The sequence below is a fragment of the Apium graveolens genome, chromosome 2 (assembly GCF_009905375.1).
Source record: "Apium graveolens cultivar Ventura chromosome 2, ASM990537v1, whole genome shotgun sequence".
Classification (NCBI taxonomy): domain Eukaryota; kingdom Viridiplantae; phylum Streptophyta; class Magnoliopsida; order Apiales; family Apiaceae; genus Apium; species Apium graveolens.
In genome coordinates this window covers 2,577,214-2,594,340 of record NC_133648.1, presented here as the reverse complement: position 1 = coordinate 2,594,340, position 17,127 = coordinate 2,577,214, and the positions used below count along the sequence as shown (strand labels likewise).

The 17,127-nt window shown below is 32.4% G+C and overlaps 1 protein-coding gene across 1 annotated transcript; it reads left to right on the top strand.

The window, feature by feature from the left end:
• The first annotated feature begins 14,274 nt into the window (after nucleotides 1–14,274).
• On the top strand, nucleotides 14,275–14,991 carry LOC141708737 (uncharacterized). The gene has a single exon (XM_074512500.1). It carries the CDS (start codon nucleotides 14,275–14,277, stop codon nucleotides 14,989–14,991), a length of 717 nt encoding a protein of 238 aa, XP_074368601.1.
• The last annotated feature ends 2,136 nt before the right edge of the window (nucleotides 14,992–17,127 follow it).

Below are 17,127 nucleotides of genomic sequence, written 5' to 3'. Positions count from 1 at the left end.
GTTGTGCTTTATGTGATACAACAGGTGAAACTATTGAAAATATATTTAAAACACCTTTGTTGTAAGCATTAATAGCAAACTCCTCATTTGTTATCTTACACGGTCTTCAATATTTAGGTGCTTTTCATGTAAATGCAGGGGTCCATTTTCATTTAGTCAATAAAAATTTAACAGGGCATTTTGTAATTTTTTTGGGAACCAATTTGGTGCCCCTAGCATTTTCCCTGAAAATATGCTCAATCTTTATGATTGTCTAATCTTCATAGTTTTTCCTCACGCTCCTTCCTGTTGGAAAATATTGTAAAAAAATTTCACACCTTTAATATGAACGCTGCAGTTTTTACAGATGACGATCATAGCGCAGTAGCCTCATTACGAGAGCATTCAGGTTTATGCTTAGAGGGGTATATTCAATCAAGATTTTAAAAGATTTTTTTGGATTCTTGAAATTTAAATTTGGATTTAAAAAAATCCTTTGAAATCTGATGGTATTCATTATATATTAGATTTTTTTTTTAAATCTCAGTGTATTCAATTTATATTTTAAAAAGTCAACTAAAATATGGTGGTATTCAATTTGGATTTTTAAAAGTCCATCAAAATTTGATGATATTCAAAAATCTGTGAATTTTTTTATTTGAAAATATTCTCGATTTTAATGGATTTTCTAGTTCATTTTTAATCTTTTAAAATTTCTTTAAAATACATGGGATTTTGAATAATTTGTTGAAACTTCACAAAATCAGCAAGACTCAGCAAGATTCTTCCATCAACTCCTTCAAAATCCACGAACAATTAAAATCAAGGAAAATCTTCCAAAATCGATGGATTATTATCAATCCTTTAAAATCTGAAATGAATACACCCCAATTAGATATCTCTTGTTAGTCGTTGCTTAGCATAGACGATTAGTTCTAACGATATTCGTAAGGAGTGGATTTTTTTGGTCCTGCTCCTTTTATACATAATTTACTTCTTGGGTACTTTCAAATTTAAAATAAAATAAAATAAATAATTTTATCCTTGGTAGCTTTTATATATATGATCCAAAATAAACACACATGTATTCTTTAAGAATAGTTAGTAATGAATGGAAGACAAAACCTGTGATTCCATTGCATAAGTGCTGAATGAAAACAAAGTAAGATTAAATACCAAAACTTTCTTGTACAATGTTCACCAGATCAATTTCCTAAAATCACTCCAATACTCCTATTAATTAGTGATTCTCCTATTATTACTGAAGCAAACTTACGACTACGTTTACCCGCTGATTTCTTGTTTGACAGCCTTTTATTTTATGCAAAACATAAAAACATGCTTAGATTAATTCCTAACATATTCCCACTTAATCTACGCTACTTTCTGCAGATCCTTCGGACCCAACGGTGCTCTCATTTGTTCAAACTTGACTGTAGACATTGCCTTGGTCAGTACATCCGCACGCCGGTTCTCTAAGCTTACATGCTTGATCTCAATCTCCTTTCGTTCAACACATTCACGGATAACGGATAAAGTGATAACGGATATCGATGTGCTTACTTCGCCCATAAAAAACCGGGTTCTTTGCCAAATTAATGGCAGATTAGTTATCGACATATATTACCATTGGACCATGTTTCATATCAGTAATCTGTTCGAGTAATGTTTTATAGGTTTTGAATTCTTGGTTCATCACCATGACCACAAGCTCTCCATACCACTACTCCTGATGGTATCTCTAGGCAGTTTACAGATTTGCCACATGCTTCTTCTACCATGACCATGCATCCACCTGATGAATCATGGTATATGGACATATGTGCTTCTTCTCACATGGCTGCTAACCCATGTACATTTCACACTATTTCAGCATCGAGCATTGTTCCTTTCATATATGTTGGTAATGGAAATTACATTTCTATTGTTGGTTCTGGTACTGCACAACTATCCCCGCACCTAACCATGACTAATGTCCTACATACTTCTCATATTATTACAAATTTAGTGTCGGTCTGTTAATTTATCAAAGAAAATAATGTCTCTGTTGAATTTGACTCATTTGGTTTTTCTGTGAAGGATCTTTAGACAGGGGATACGGTCATGAGATGTAATAGTTATGGAGATCTTTATCATGTTTTTCAAACCACCGTGGTTCTACCTTTCCGCAAGTGTCCTTTGCAGTCTTGTCTTTCCATGATTGACATTGTCGTTTAGAACATCATGGAGATCATGTTTTTGATTTTCTTAGATGTAATATCGCAATTTCTTAGATGTATATAGATGTAATACCGCAAGTTCTCCATATTTGTTCATTTACAAGCATGGGGTGATACTGCATATCTTTTTGTGTATATAGATGATGTTGTCATCACCATCTCTTCTCCAACATTCATTCAAAATATCATCTCCACTTTGAGTTCAGAGTTCTTTATAACCGATTTTGGGCCACTAAGTTACTTTTTGAATGTTTCAGTTCGTAGAATGGGTAATCAAATATTTTCTTCTCAGCGGAAGTACGCTGAGGATATTCTTCGCATGGCTATGATGGATAATTGTAAACCAATTCAGACACCTGTTAACACCAAAAACAAGCTAGGTGTTGATTTAGGGGACCCATTCTCTGATCCATCTTTTTATCGGAGCCTTGCTGGTGCCCTTCAATATTTGACATTCACTCGACCCGATCTTAGTTACGCTGTTCAACAAATTTTCTTGTTCATGAGCCCCACCTTGCTGCCATGAAACATATTCTCACATATGTTAAGGGAACTCTTGAGTACGGCCGCCATCTTCCACGTTCATCCTCCCTTGACTTGATAGCATACTCTGACGCTGATTGGGGCGGGTGCCTTTACACTCGTCGTTCCACCTCTGTGTATTGTGTGTTGGGTAACAATTTGATCTCTTGGTCCTCTAAACGACAACCAACGTTGTCCCGCTTCTCTGCCGAGGCAGAATATCGAGGTGTGTTGCCAACGTTGTTGCAGAGACCTCCTGGATCAGGAATTTACTACTCGAGCTGCACCAACCCATCCAAAAAGCAACTCTGGTCTATTCTAATAATGTCAGTGCAATTTATTTGTCATGCAATCCTGTGCAACACCAACGTACTAAACACGTTGAGATGGACATTCATTTTATACGTGAAAATGTTTCTATTGACTAGATTCGTGTTCTACATGTTCCTTCCTCATCTCAATATGTTGATATCTTCACCAAAGGTCTACCTTCCTCCTTGTTCACGGAATTTCGTTTCAGTCTCACTGTTCATCCCTGCCCTGCTTCGACTAAATATAATTATATAAATCATTGCTTGATTGATGTTCAGTGATATTATCGTAATATCTGTAATTACTATAAGACAGCTAGACAATCATTTAGGACAGTTACACAAATCTCTAGTAATTAGAGTAAGGATATCTTCTGTAATTATAATCAAGATTCCCTTAGTATGTATATATAATTCTGAAATATAATACGAGAAGGTCATGGAGAATTACTCAATAACTAGGAGAGAGGTTTAAAGATGTATTTAAATAATGATTAAATGTTTTGCTTTCTAATTAAAATAGAGATTTCTAATATTTGAGTTTTAATAATATAATATAAATAGGAAAAGGGAAATGTTGTATTTAAAAATCTTTTTCTTAGGTACAGAGTAAAACAGTAAAAAGATAAAATAACCTTTACATTAATTATTTTTTAAGGATCATCACAACAGTTCCTCGCTCCAGGCGTCTTAAATGTAAAGTAAGTCAAGCAAAATAGTGAATTACCATTACAATTCTATGGCGTACCAATTGTGTGAATGAGAAAAATAAAGACTGCATTAGTGATAAAGATTTTTGGGAAAATCCCCTAAAGAATTGAATATTTGCTTTAGTTTCCCCTCTCAGGAGCTTTGTGTTGCTTACTTTTGGTCTTACATTTCCGTATCCTGAGATAATTCTAAGACGATTGCTGCTTATTTTTGCTCCTAACTTATATCAGTCAACATATCAAACCATTGGCCAAAAGAAGTCTTGCTCTACTTGCAATGCAGGTTTTCTAGCACCATTGGAGCTTCCACAAAAAACTAAAACACGCCTTAACCAACTTCCACCATAATTTAATTGTGGAAGACTAATTCCTGACTGATTTTCTTATTTTACTCAATACGACATACAGAATCCTATGTTCAGTCAGAGAACTAAGCCTCTGTCTGGTATTGCTGTTGCAGACAGCTACAACAGTTTTATGCAACAGCTACAACAGTTTTATGCTGAAAAGCTGTTAGAAAGGTATATAGTAAATACCTTAATTTTATAAACTTTTTGTAAAAATACTATCAGTTTTTAAAATAAATTGTAAAAATACTATCTTTCAAAAAATATTTGTAAAAATACAGAGGTTGCATTTGCAACCATATCTGCAACTGCTAGTAACCATGTATGCAACCACAAATGCAAATTTGAAAAAATCTGTTGAAAATTACACTTACTTGCAAAATAAGTTGTCCAGGTGGTTGCAAATAGCGAAAAATGAGTGCACTTGCGGGGCCAATACTAATATCACAAAAGCAACCATGAAATCAACCAAAAATTGTCGAATCGTTAATATTTACTCAACTAGTTTAGTCAGAAAGAGATTGAAACAACAAGTTAGATCAGATCCATAGAGTATTCAAGACTAATATCAGAGAGAGAATAAAATTGAACAATAAAAGATAGCAATAAATAGTAGTAAGAATGTATTGGAAAACAGTAAAAACGGTGATCAGATCGATTTTAGGAATAGAGGTGGTAGCTCTGGCCAACAATATTTTCCACAGAACTTCTTGACATTGTTTGGAGTAGGTGTCTTACTTTTGTACAATTTCCGATGTCATCACTAGGCATCAAAACATACAGAGAAGAGAGAGAGAGCAATTATAAAACTGAAATAGAGAAAGGGAGGCATGGTGAGAGGGAAGTGGAAAGAGAAGAAGAAAGGAGAGAGTCGGGAATGTTGGGTGGGGAATTGGGCCGAGAATGTTCCTTTAGTTGAAAGAAAGTTAGGAACTTAATTTTGCAAATAAAAATTTAAAATAAAGTATATTTGTAATAAGTTTGGTAAGTTGGTATAATTACAAATAAACATATAAAAATTGGTATTTTTGACAAATTCCCAAGAAAAAACGAGTCAACTTGGTTAATCAAGAAAAGTAATTCAATAGGAAATTAAGGGGAGTAAACTAATTGATCTGGGACTTGGTTAGTTGATTGAATTTATGTAGAAAACTGTAATTTGAAATTTATTTTTATTTTCTAAATTAATTAATATTAAAGGAAACCGAAAAAAATTAAAATAAGGGGATGATCGTTGAATCAAATCATATCACATTCCGATTATTATAATTTAGTATATATATTGTATATATTATAACTTTATAATTATTATTCGTTTATATAATACTAAAGTTATTATATGATTGTATAAATAAAATTTTGAAATCTTAATTTTGAATTAAAAATCAAATGAAGAGAAACAATTAAGAGAATTTTTGATATAGGCCTCTAAAATAAATGGTAAATATATACGAAAATATTTTTTCTCTTATTTTTACTCATATTTCTACATTTTAAATTTATTAAATTTATAATAAAATAAATTTAAATAAATAAAAATGAATATCAACAGGTAAGTTAGAATATGAATAATAGATAACAAACGGCTAATTCCTAACATATTTTGCATATATAGCAAATAATACAACAACCTTATATAATACTAAAGTTATTATATGATTGTATAAATAAAATTTTGAAATCTTAATTTTGAATTAAAAATCAAATGAAGAGAAACAATTAAGAGAATTTTTGATATAGGCCTCTAAAATAAATGGTAAATATATACGAAAATATTTTTTCTCTTATTTTTACTCATATTTCTACATTTTAAATTTATTAAATTTATAAAAAAATAAATTTAAATAAATAAAAGTGAATATCAACAGGTAAGCTAGAATATGAATAATAGATAACAAACAGCTAATTCCTAATATATTTTGCATAAAAATATAGGATTTTTATTCACATAAAAAGATACCACAACATCTAATGTTCAATTATAATTAAGATTGGATTAATGCAGAACACAGGACATGTGTATGTGTTTATATACAGACACACAGGGTTAAATCCTGAGATCAACAACACGATGGACAACATGATGGTGTACGCTAATGATCAGCTCCCACAGCTACACAAGCACCGTTACCGCCACCACCACATCCACAACCACTACTTGAACAACAATAACCAGCATCTGAATAATCTTCCCCTTCAACTGCAGGTAGTGCATGACACCATTGATCAGTTTCAACTCAACATACCTTATAATCTTCCAAACCAGCCTGTGTTTGAATGGACTCATAATCATGAAGAATTACAACAGGCTGCAGCAGCACAAGTAGAAGAACATCATGAACAAGTCCATGAAAACGGCAACACTAACGGCCACCATGCTAACGGCCGCTTCATGTTGCATCGACTCCCCGCTCAGGAGCACCAATACCAACCTATACATTACCACATTCACACGCATCTAGTTCAACTTGAAGATATCAACACTCTAAATTTCAACAATGTTCCTTCTCCAGAATTCCTTCGTGATCAACTAGAAGTTGGATATGAAATACCCGACCATGATCACCACAAGCATGTTCACCAACATATCCATCACCATGTTATGCGAAACCACCCTCAACAACACAATAATGATTATATGTTTCCTCCTGGTGACGAAAACAATGTGGATCTCGATAATCTTGATTTTGCCCAATTTCCACCTATTTTCCAATGATTATTTACTCTGGCGTTTGAATAAGCTAGAAGTGCAGTTAGCTATCAAGTAGTGTTTTCAAGTTTTAAGGGTTAACTAGCTTATTGCCCGTGCTCATGTCTTCTCTTCAATGTTTACGTTTTAATTTCTTAAAATTTATTTTAGAATTTATTTATATTAAAACTATAAAGTGGATAGTGTTTTGAAAGATATGGTTTTTTGTTATGAAACAACAAAATCGATCCGAGGAAGCCATTGAGGTCATTGAGTCATTGAAAATATGATGTTCTGATAAGTTTTAAGAGTCTCTTGATAACATCTTGTCGGATCTCTACAAGAGATGTGGCAGATTAGATGATCAAATCGCGTTGTGAGGCACAAATTGTTCTTGATTCAATAAGGAATGGCTTTTAATGGGACGCGAATAAAGATAGCGCGATCTCAAGGTAAAAAATATTAAGTTTCTGTGGAGCAAGAAGCCACTAGATTACTAGGTAATTTGGAATGGGCACTAATGCAACAAAACAACTACATTGAAACTAAGGACGGGACAGTAACAAGATGTGCAATTTACTATATATATATTAGTGATATGTCAAAATTTCAGATCAAAATAATTTTATTTGATTTGTCATTTTAAGAGTCAAACATTAGTTTTACTAGTACAACTACCTAGTGTTTGGTCCTGAATTGGTGTTTCGATTTTTTAAAAAATATTTTTTCATCAATCCAACCTTATGGATGTCGATAGATAGACATATTAGTGGTATAACCACAGTTTCGGATCAAAACAATTTTATTTGGTTTGTCATTTTAAAAGTCAAACATCAGTTTGACTAACACAACTACCTAGTGTTTGGTCCTAAATTGGTATTTCGATTTTTTTTTTAAAATTATTCACCGATCTAACCGTACAGATATCAATAGATATACATATTAATGATATAACCAAAGTTTAATATCAAAATAATTTTATTTGGTTTGTCATTTTAACAGTTAAACACAAGTTTGACTAGTACAACTACCTAGTGTTTGGTCCTGAATTGGTGTTTTGATTTTTTTTAAGAAAAGTATTTATCGATCCAACCATACATATATCAATAGATATACATATGAATGATATGACCAAAGTTTTAGATCAAAATAATTTTATTTGGTTTGCCATTTTAATAGTCAAACATCAGTTTGACTAACACAACTACATAGTGTTTGGTCCTGAATTGGTGTTTCAATTTTTTTTTAAAAAAGTATCCATCGATCCAACCGTACGGATATCAATAGATATACATATTAATGATATAACCAAAGTTTTAGATCAAAATAATTTTATTTGGTTTGTCATTTTAACAGTTAAACATCAGTTTGACTAGTACAACTACCTAGTATTTGGTCCTGAAATGGTGTTTCGATTTTTTTAAAAAATTATTCATCGATATAACCGTATGGATATCAATAGATATACATATTAATGATATAACCAAAGTTTCAGATCAAAATATTTATATTTGGTTTATCATTTTAACAGTCAAACATCAGTTTGACTAGTACAACTACCAAGTGTTTGGTCTCGAATTGGTGTTTCGATTTTTTTTCAAAAAAAGTATTCATCGATCAAACCATACAGATATCAAAAGATATACATATTAATGATATAACCAAAGTTTCAGATCAAAATAATTTTATTTGGTTTGTCATTTTAACAGTTAAACATCAGTTTGACTAACACAAGTAACTAGTGTTTAGTCATGAATTGGTGTTTCAATTTTTTCAAAAATATTTTTCATCAGTCCAACCATATGGATGTCAATAAATATATATATTAGTGATATAACCAAAATTTCATATCAAAATAATTTTATTTGATTTGCTATTTTGACAGTCAAACATCATTTTGACTAGTACAACTAACTGGTGTTTAGTCCTGAATTGGTGTTTCGATTTTCTCAAAAATATTTTTCATCGGTCCAACAATATGGATGTCAATAGATATATATATTAGTGATATAACCAAAATTTCATATAAAAATAATTTTATCTTGTTTGCCATTTTAACAGTCAAAAATCAATTTGACTAGTACAACTAACTAGTGTTTAGTACTTAATTAGTGTTTCGATTTTTTCAAAAATATTTTCATCGGTCCAGCCGTATAGATGTCAATATATATATATATATATATATATATATATATATGTATTAATGATATAACCAGAGTTTCAGATCAAAATAATTTTATTTGGTTTGCCATTTTAAGAGTCAAACATCAATTTGACTAGTACAACTAAGTGGTATTTAGTCTTGAATTGGTGTTTCGATTTTTTCAAAAATATTTTTCTTCTGTCCAACCGTATGGATGTCAATAGATATTGATATTAGTTATATAACCAGAGTTTCAGATCAATATAATTTTATTTGGTTTGCCATTTTAACAGTCAAACATGAGTTTGACTAGTACAACTAACTAGTGTTTAGTCCTGAATTGGTGTTTCGATTTTTTCAAAAATATTTTTCATCGATCCAACCGTATGGATGTTAATGCATATATATATATTAGTGATATAACTAAAATTTAATATCAAAATAATTTTATTTGGTTTGCCATTTTAATAGTCAAAAATCAGTTTGACTAGTACAACTAACTAGTGTTTAGTCTTCAATTGGTGTTTTGATTTTTTAAAAAATCTTTTTCAGGGATCCAACCGTATAGATGTAAATATATATATTAGTGATATAATGAAAGTTTCAAATCAAAATAATTTTATTTAATTTGCCATTTTAATAGTCAAGCATCAGTTTGACCAGTACAGCTAATTAGTATTTAGTCGTGAATTGGTGTTTTATTTTTTATTTTTATAAAAAATTTCATCGATTCAACCGTATGGATATGCTTATATATATATATATTAGTGTTATGACCAAAATTTCAGGTCAAAATAATTTTATTTGGTTTGTCATTTTAAAAGTCAAATATCGGTTAGACTTATACAAATAACTAGCATCAATTATATTTTTTAAACAAATATAGAAATTTGAAAATTCTTATAGCGCATAATTTATTTTTTCAAGAACTAATTTTTTTTATTTGGATAACTTTTATTCTCTCCCATATTCACAATTTCAAAATATTCACTAACATTTAAATAATTTTTTTTATTAAAAATTAAATTGAAAAAAGTTATAAATACAACCAAATTTCATTGAAATATACCTTCAAAATGGGCGGGAAATTTCCCTCATTTTTTTTTGAAAATTGCAAAAGTATGGGTAAATTTCCCACCATATTTAACTATAAAATTTGACCGAAATCGGTTAAATTTAGGAGTGGCAAATAAATTACTTAGCGGGAAAATTCCCTCCATTTTTTTGGGCTAAAATCGACCGGAAATTTTTTTTGGTCGAATTTAGGGGCTAAATTCGACCGATTTAATTTCGACCGTTTTAATTTACACCGTTTTCAGTTAAAATTGATTGTAAATACGTCCATTTAAATACAACCGTTTGGATTCGACTGAGGCCGGTCGAATTTAGCCGTGTCCAAAGGATTCAACCGCCTGCGGTCGAATTTAACCCCGGTCGAATTTAAATCAGTTGTATTTAACCTTGTTTTCTTGTAGTGAGTCGGTGTCTTACTTTTGTACTATTTCCGATGTTATCACTAAGCATCAAAACATACAGAGAAGAGAGAGAGAGCAATTATAAAACTGAAATAGAGAAAGAGAGACACGGAGAGAGGGAAGTCGGAAGAGAAGAAGAAAGGAGAGAGTCGGGAATGTTGGGTGGGGGATTGGGCCGAGAATGTGCCTTTAGTTGAAAGAAAGTTAGGAACGTAATTTCACAAATAAAAATTTAAAATAAAGTATATTTGTAATAAGTTCGGTAAGTTGGTATAATTACATCATGAACAAGTCCATGAAAATGGCAACACTAACGGCCACCATGGTAACGGCCATGCTAACGGTCGCTTCATGTTTCATCGACTCCCCGCTCAGGAGCACCAATACCAACCTATACATTACCACATTCACACGCATCTAGTTCAACTTGAAGATATCAATATTCTAAATTTCAACAATGTTCCTTCTCAAGAATTCCTTCGTGATCAACTAGAAGTTGGATATGAAATACCCGACCATGATCACCACAAGCATGTTCACCAACATATCCATCACCATGTTATGCGAAACGACCCTCAACAACACTATAATGATTATATGTTTCCTCCTGGTGACGAAAACAACTAGAAGTGCAGTTAGCTATCAAGTTGTGTTTTCAAGTTTTAAGGGTTAACTAGCTTATTGCCCGTGCTCATGTCTTATCTTCAATGTTTATGTTTTAATTTTCTTAAAATTTGTTTTAAGAATTTATTTATAATAAAATTATTTCTTCTTTTTAGTGTATTTTTTGCGATAATTAGAATAATATATAAAAAACTAAGAACATTACAATTTAATATGAATTATATAAAAGAATGAAACGAAAACATGATCAGTAACTTCTTCCCCTCATGACTTCATCGTGTAGATACTTCAAAAATTGCACATAACTTCTCTGCTAACTTAACATCATAATGAACTTTTTCCTCTTCGACTTCATCATGCAAATACTTCAAAGATTGCACATAACTTCTTTGCAACTTAACATCGAAATTGCCTCATTGCTCTTAATATAATTTTTTGTTAATACAATTGATGCTAGTAACTTTATACAATTGATGCTAGTAACTTAAATATTAGACCTTATTGTAGTTTTTTAGTTTAGTTATACTAGCTTACACCTTATACTAGTTTGGTAATTCTCCTTATGTCAAAGCCACGAATGTTCAGTTGGTGATAACTCCTGGTGGAGGTCCTGCTCCTTCGACGCCATGCTTGGATCCTTCGCCGCTGTGGAGGTGTAGCATTCGTGGGGCTACTATAAAACAACACCGGTAGGGGGTTTGGGTCCCGCGGCGCCTCCGGTGTGAGAGTAAGAACTCGCTTTTGGGGAATATGAAGATAGAAAGGAATACAAGGTGGGTGTGTGTGTATATGAGTGTGAGAGAGTGATTAACCCCAAAACCTTACCTTCTTGGGCTATTTATAGGCCAAGGATAGGATTTTGGGGTTGGTACTTTTGAATCATAGTCATTGGTTCTAGGTTCGGGGGAGACCTGGATGGGATGCATGCCTTACACGTGTCGGGGCGAGACTGGTTGAAAAATGTTCTGAGGATCCTCTAACACGTGCCTTGATTATTCCCATGATTGATGGGTGACATTTGTCCATATAATGCATTTCGACATGTGCCTCTCGTGTTGGGACCTCCGAAGGTTGGGCTTGCGGGACTGGACCAGTTAGGACTAGTAGTGTGCAGGACTGGATTGAGTTAGTGGTCCGGGCCTTATTCTTGGGAGAGCTATATATACTATCAGTTGGTGGATAAGGATCCAGAAAAGAGCTATCCCTTTATTCTCGGGAGCAATTAATTAAGGAGATAAAGTGGATAATGTTTTGAAAGATATGGCTATTTGTTATGAAACAACAAAATCGATCCGAGGAAGCCATTGAAGTCATTGAGTCATTGAAAGTACGATGTTCTGATAAGTTTTAAGAGTCCCTTGATAACATCTTGTCGGATCTCTACAAGAGATGTGGCAGATTAGATGACCAAATCGCATTGTGAGGCGTAAATTATTCTTTATTCAATAAGGAATGACTTTTAATGGGAAGCGAATAAAGATAGCGAATTAAGTTTGTATGACGGTTTTTGAAATACTAAGAAACAACTCGAAGTTGATGACAATAATTCTTCTTTAAGTTTGATAAAAAGATAATGAACATTTACAAGTAATTCCTGTAAAGGCTTGAAATCTTTCTGAATAATAAAAATAATAATAATAATTATAATAATAATAATAATAATAATAATGATAATAATAATAATATTTATTAATATTAGTAACCGGTTCAGTTCGGTTTTTATCCGTTCCGTTTTAAGGTATAACCGGAACCGAGTCATTTAAATTAGTTCGCTTTTTTATTTTTCGGTGTTAGGTTTAGATCAATTTTTTCGATTCAGTTTTCTCCGATTTTGGTTTTAAATCAGCTTTTTGCGGTGCCATAACTAGAGATACCAAATTGGTACCCAATTTTGGTTCGAATGACATGATATTGGTAATTTAGCATGAATAATTTTATTAGTAAAATTTATGTGAATGCATAGATTCCGCTATTAATAATTAATTATAATTAATTTACAGACAAACACGTGACACTTGGGAAGTTTGGTATCTCCAGCATTATTTATATAAAAAATTAAATAAAACAATCGATAAAGTGGGGCAACTTTTTTTTTATATCGAACGAACCAAAAATAACAAAATGGGTATAATTTTGTTCAAAATAGCAAGAATTGTATAGTAAGTTGATTTTTGTTTTTTAAGTTATGAGCTCCATTTGAAATGGAGTTCATCAAAGGGATTTTTTTTACAAATGGAGAATGTCATTTGAAATGGCGTTTGTACCTATATTTTTTTGTCACTTTTCCCTCCTTGACAACTCGAAATGATTCATGTTTTGAGGCCCATTTTGGGGAAGTTAGAAAATGTGATAAGATTATTAATTATTTTCATAAATTAGTTGGGGCTTAATATATTGATGTTCTACTTTAAAACAAGCCAGAAAAAATGAAATTATAATATGTAGAGCATTTTTATTTTCAGCTCCGAAAATGGCTGACTAGATAAAATATTGTTAAAACTAGTTCATGAAGGCATGTTGAGGAGCCTATTAAAAATGTTTTTTTCTTAAATTAAATTTAAAATGATTGGCCTGTATTAAAAAATGTGTCTCCTACTTTCATATAATCCAGAAAAAATGAAATTATAACATGTAGAACATTGTTATTTTGAGCTCCGAAAACGACTGTTGAACTCTTATTTCGTGGGTAAATGAGCTGATTCACCAAAGTATATGCAAAGAATGGCCGAAGAGAAAGCAAAGGTGAAGGAGGGTTCACTCAGTTTAAGTTATCCTATGTTAACCAGGGATAATTATACCGCTTGGGCCATGAAAATGAAGGCCTTTATGAAAGCACGTGGTGTGTGGAAAGCTGAAGAAATCAGCGAAGGAGAAAACTCAAAAGTTGACGAGAAGGAGGACCAGATCACACTCGCTGCAATCTATCAAAGTATACCTAAGGATATACTTTTTTATGTGGCAGAAAAGGAGACTGCAAGAGAAACGTGGGAAGCAATAAAAATTATGTGTCAAGGTGCAGATCACGTAAAGAAAACCAAGATTAAACGCTTAAAAGCAAGTTTGAAATATTGAGAATGAAGGGCTCGAATCAATTAGAAGATTTTTGTATGAAACTAAATGGTCTAGTGACTAACATCCGTGCTCTGGGTGAGGGGATGTCTGAGAGTTATGTGATGAAGAGATTGTTTCGTACAATGTCAAGCAAGTATCTGCAAATTTGTGTCTACCATCGAACAATTTAGGGATTTTGACAAGATGACGGTCGAGGAGGAATTTGGCTCGCTTAAGGCACATGAGGAGCAAATTAAAGGACAAAGTGACAATGGAGGAGGACAACTGATGTTTACTGAGGAGGAATGGACAAGGAGAGAGAACTCGAGTGGAAAACTACTGTTGACTAAAGAAGAGTGGATGAGTAAGACAAATAAGAACGGAGGTGAGAATTCAGGAACACAGAGAAATCGATGGGCAAATAATGGCGGGAATGGGAACCGCGACAAAAGCACTGTAAGGTGTTATAATTGTGGAGCATACGGTCACTTCGCGTATCAATGTAAAAAGCCTCGGAGAGACAGGGAACAAAAGCCAGAGGTAAACAAGACTCAGGCTGAGGAGGATGAGCCTGCTTTATTATTGTTGAAGTGCGAAGATAAAAATACAGGCATGGAGTTATTGAATGAAGAAAATGTGGATCTTATGCTCAATAAAAGCATTGAAGAGGCCAAAATGTCACAAGTCTGGTATCTCGACAACGGTGCTAGCCAACACATGACAGGAGATCGAGGAAAATTCAAGGAACTAGATCAAACAGTCACGGGACAGGTGAGGTTCGGGGATGGTTCCACAGTGGCCATTTGTGGTAAAGGAGTAATTTCGTTTTTATGTAAGAATGGCAAGGAATGGAAACTGAAAGATGTGTACTATATACCGACCCTGTGCAATAATACTTTGAGCTTGGGACAATTGGCGTAGGAAGGAAGCAAGGTAGTGTTGGAAGAGGATCAGTTGAGGATCTACAATAAGGAAGGAGCATTACTAATGAGAGTGAGGAGGTCTGCAAATAGACTTTATAAGATAAGCCTTGGGGAGACTCAACCTGAATGTGGATTATCTAAGGTGGAGGAAGGTGAAAGGGATATGTCCTCAGTCCAATCATGTGTGAGGATTTAGGAATAACTTTTATGTAATCTGTTTTGATTTCATTGATATTAATAAAAGACTTGTTTTGTTTTTATTGCGGGTTCTATCTATTTTAAGTGTTTAAATAAGATATACCACAGTTTAGAGTAAAGTTTTTTATGGATTGTGATGAGATCATAATAATGAGACCTAAAAGATGATAACTCTAAACTTAAATAGTTCCTGGTCATAGGATTACTAACTGGTAATTAATAATCCGCAAAGATCGGTACATACTATGCTTGCTTCATTATGAAGGATGTCTGTTCTCATAGACATTTATGTGGTGTCACTATAGATAGTATGTAGGTGCTTATTATAGAATAAGTTCACTGAACATGACTCACACAGCTGAACAACTGATGGAGTTCACTCACGTATTAGCAGTTGTTTACATAGTGATAGTTGTACAAGTATCCTTAGACTTGAGGTCATCATAGTCATCTTGTGTACACTGAACTATGCTTCTCTACTGGGTATAGGAATTTGTACACAAAGATAGTGTATAATCAATAAAGGATCTACCCCTTCCAGTGAAGGAAGAGAATGTTCAATGCTGATCCACTTATGCTAGTTCAGGAATCTCTGGCCAGAGTGAATGAAATTAGAAAGGAGTTTCTAATTTACATTAAATAGAACTAAGCATAGTGAATGGGAAAGCAAGTGATTAAATAATATAGGCTTGACACAAGTTCCATGCCTTGTATTTAATCATCACACTACTCACTGAATAGGTTCTTGGTATTCTAAGCAGTGAATTCGTATTATCTGGATAGTCGCGATATGCTGAGAAGTATCCCTCACGATGTAGAATAAGTATGATTAATTAATTAATCATATTTAATGAATTAGAGAATTTATATAAATAATGATAAAATAGTTTTATTATTATTTATTTTCACTACCGGCTTAATATTGAACTTATAGGGTCACACCATAAAAGAGAATGATTTAATGGTGCAGGAATTAATTAATAATGGATGATAATTATTTATTTATGAAATAAATAATTAATTGGCAAATTTAATAATTGATTAAATGAGATTTAATTGATTATAAATTAATTAAGAAAAGTTCTTAATATTATTAATTAAGAATTTAATTTTTGTAAATTAAATCAAGTGAGAGAATTATTTCTAAAGTGTTTAGAAAAATGATTAATAATTAAAAGGTGTTTTAATTATTAGTGAGAATAATAAAGGGTTAATAATAATAATATTTTATGGGAAAATTTTCAGCTGAAAATTTTGCCTATAAATATAATATTATAAACCCTATATTTGCCTCAACCTAAAAATTTATAAAACCCTAATTCTCTCCACCTCCTCCTCCTTCATTACATCGACTTCTTGGTGGGTACCGGTGGAGTGCTTCATACTTGAGGAGCAGCTGCTAGGGACCTCCGCTCGTGGTTCTTGGATCGCTTTTAAAGGTTAGAAACGATCCCTCAATTTAATTCACAATCTGTATGCGTATTATATGGATTTTATATCATGAAAAATTGTTTTACCATGCTTTTGTGATAGATAAAATCCTACAATGGTATCAGAGCATAGGTTGTATGAATATAGATCTGTGATAAAAATTTCAGAATTTTATGTGCTTGTATGAATTAATTATGATTTTTACAAGTTATATCATGGATTAATTATGACTGATTAGAAATTGTTTCTCAGAATTATTTTGACTGTAGATCCGGGTTCTACAAGTGTTGTAGATCGTCTGGATATTTTTTTCATAATTTTATGATATATGGATTAATTATTATGAATTTTTGAAGTTATTTTAATTAAAATTCGTAATTAAATATATGTATATATAGTATATATATATTTATTTTGCTGAAGAATAAAGTAAAGCCTGTACTGATGTTCTGCTGTACTGAGTGTTGGCGGCACGGTTTTCTGTGCAAGAAAAGTACGGCGGCTG

Bases quoted from the DNA above. Each gene is read 5' to 3' on its own strand.
- LOC141708737 (XM_074512500.1), top strand. From the start codon at position 14,275: ATGACGGTCGAGGAGGAATTTGGCTCGCTTAAGGCACATGAGGAGCAA.